The sequence below is a fragment of the Nestor notabilis genome, unplaced genomic scaffold (genome assembly GCF_000696875.1).
Source record: "Nestor notabilis isolate BGI_N333 unplaced genomic scaffold, ASM69687v1 scaffold56, whole genome shotgun sequence".
NCBI classification, from domain to species: Eukaryota; Metazoa; Chordata; class Aves; order Psittaciformes; family Psittacidae; genus Nestor; species Nestor notabilis.
Genome location: NW_009931266.1, coordinates 1 through 2339, shown reverse-complemented (window position 1 = coordinate 2339; position 2339 = coordinate 1). Strand labels below are relative to the sequence as shown.

Below are 2339 nucleotides of genomic sequence, written 5' to 3'. Positions count from 1 at the left end.
CCCCCCCCAAGTACTCTGCACCTCCTAAAAGGAGCAGTGACTATTTCACTTAACTGATAACGATTACCTGAAATCCTCAAGGCAGAAGCAAGTGCTCTGCAGGTGACATTTTGGAAAAATATCTGTTTTATCTTACACCTTCTACTTGCTTCCTGTTAGCATTGAGCAATTAGCCTACAATTGTTTGTAAGGCTGAAATAAATAAAATTAATCCCATATTCTTCCCATTAAAAAGTCTTTAATACTGTTAACTTTTGTAAGTTTTGAAATAGCAGAATAAACAAAGCTTCACATTACCTTGTCTACCATATTAATGGGTAAGCATCTATTTATACTTGTATAGTTTGGTGTATTTACAAGTTTAACAACCCAGCTCAGTTTTGTTCCGATTTGATTCCAACTCAGAGTCACATTTTTATTTTTTTTTTAAACCACTGCTTTTGCCAGGCTAGCAAAGCAGCTACAACGTATGGGCCAACGTAAATCCATTGCCTTCACAAGCTCCTTGCTACTAAAAATAACTTTCGCATAACCATCTCAAACATTACTAGTCCTTTCAGCCGCTTCAATTTAATGGAATTGCTCACCTCACAGATAACTTTGAAAACATGCTGAATTGCCTTAGGGATAATGCCTACAGAATCTTCATTTCCCATCATTGTGTATGTCTTCCCTGAAGCTGTCTGTCCATAAGCGAAAATTGTGCCTAGAACAGATGGTCAAATTTTACTAATTATTCATGAAATACATTAAAAACAGGATTTAAACACAGTTTTAAAACTTACCATTATAACCTTGCACAGCTGACTGTATGATTGGAACAGCTACACCTTCATATAACTGCTGAGTGCTGTCACTTGAGTGAAACACACGATCTTAAAAAAAATAGAAAAATAAAGCACATGAATACATTGTATTGCAAGTCAAAACCAAGCTGCCATCTTGCTATTGCTGACTTCAAATTCAGTAAATAGGCATCAGACTGTTTGCAGCAGGATTCAAGTTTTAAATGTAGTTGTAACACTTCTAATGCAGGCTTTTTTTCCTTAAAGAAATATTAAGCTTGAAACCAACAAAGAGATGATGAGCAGAAAGGTCAAAAAAAATGATGGACACAGTTAAATAGCCATCCCATTTAATCCTTTAAAAAAAAAAAATAAAAATCGGTTATGGCTAGTTTATCTATGAGGATTGTAAACTTGACAAGACAGGCTAATTGTTAAACTCCTAGCCTGGAACATGGTTTTATTGAATCTATATTTTGGGAAAAATCTTTGTAGTGGCTACATTCATAGAATGGTTAGAACTGGAAAGCACCTTGAGATCATCTAGTTCCAACTCCATGCCACAGGCAGGGATGCCTCACACTAGACCATGTCGCCCAAGGCTCTGTCCAACCTGGCCTTGAACACTGCCAGGGATGGAGCATTCACAACTTACTTGGGCAACCCATTCTGGTGCCTCATCACCTTCACTGTAAAGAGCTTCTTCTTTACATCTAACCTGAACTTCCCCCGTTGAAGTTTAGGGGATCTAAATTTGTCCTATCACTACAGTCCCTGATGAAGAGTAGAGTGGATCAGGAGGAAAAGACTCAAAGTGAGGTAGTTACAACAATCTAACACCCACACTACACGCTTTTACATATTGGGTTCCCAAAGGCCTTTCTCCCTTAATGCTCTGGACTAGCCATAGTCTAGTCCATTTGTAACTGGAATTCACATAAAAAGAATCCAGTTCATGTGTTCCAATGCCACTCTACAGCACAAACCAGAACAGAGAAAGCCATGTTCACCAGGAAGCTGCCTTCGAGAGCACATTCCTGGTACTGACAAAACCAGAAATCCTGTTTGCCCAGATGGCACTCCTTTAAAATTATGAAAACAGAAAAAAAGTTAATGGACATTGCAAAAAGCCAGCAACATTAACCTTAGTTAATACATTCAAGTAGCACAGTAACAAAAGTCCGTGTAAGCATCGAAGTAACTGCTTTCCTATTCTTACCGTAACTGAACACTTTCGTCCCATTCACTTCAGAAATCGTATTATTTTCACTTTTCCAGTGGAGTGACGCTTTATCTTCTAAAGCATTTTCCCTAAAACAAAGGAATATCCCGTTACCTTTATTGGGCGAGGGCTCTGCTCCTACACCGCGGGTGCACCCTCTTTCCGCGACCACCGCCCACCCCAGCAACCCCCGACAGCCCTTGCTTGTTCTGGCTTTCTCCTTCCTCCGCGGGGACGGACATCGCCCTTAGTCCCCACCTGCCCTTCTTCGCAGGGCTGCAGCGGCGCTCCCGGGGGCCCGGCTGAAGGCGAGAAGGGGCCGCAAAGCCCGG

General features: G+C 40.8%; 1 protein-coding gene across 1 annotated transcript in view; it reads right to left on the bottom strand.

Moving 5' to 3' along the window:
* The window catches only part of CENPE (centromere protein E, 312kDa), a gene marked incomplete at its 5' end in the record, with an annotated part of 36259 nt that extends 34163 nt beyond the window's left edge, over nucleotides 1–2096 (bottom strand). Inside the window, 3 exons of the mRNA XM_010015798.1 lie at nucleotides 588–706; nucleotides 786–875; nucleotides 2005–2096. Coding sequence (XP_010014100.1) covers nucleotides 588–706; nucleotides 786–875; nucleotides 2005–2096 — 301 coding nt within the window. The remainder of the gene's footprint in view (nucleotides 1–587; nucleotides 707–785; nucleotides 876–2004) is intronic.
* Nucleotides 2097–2339: the final 243 nt, after the last annotated feature.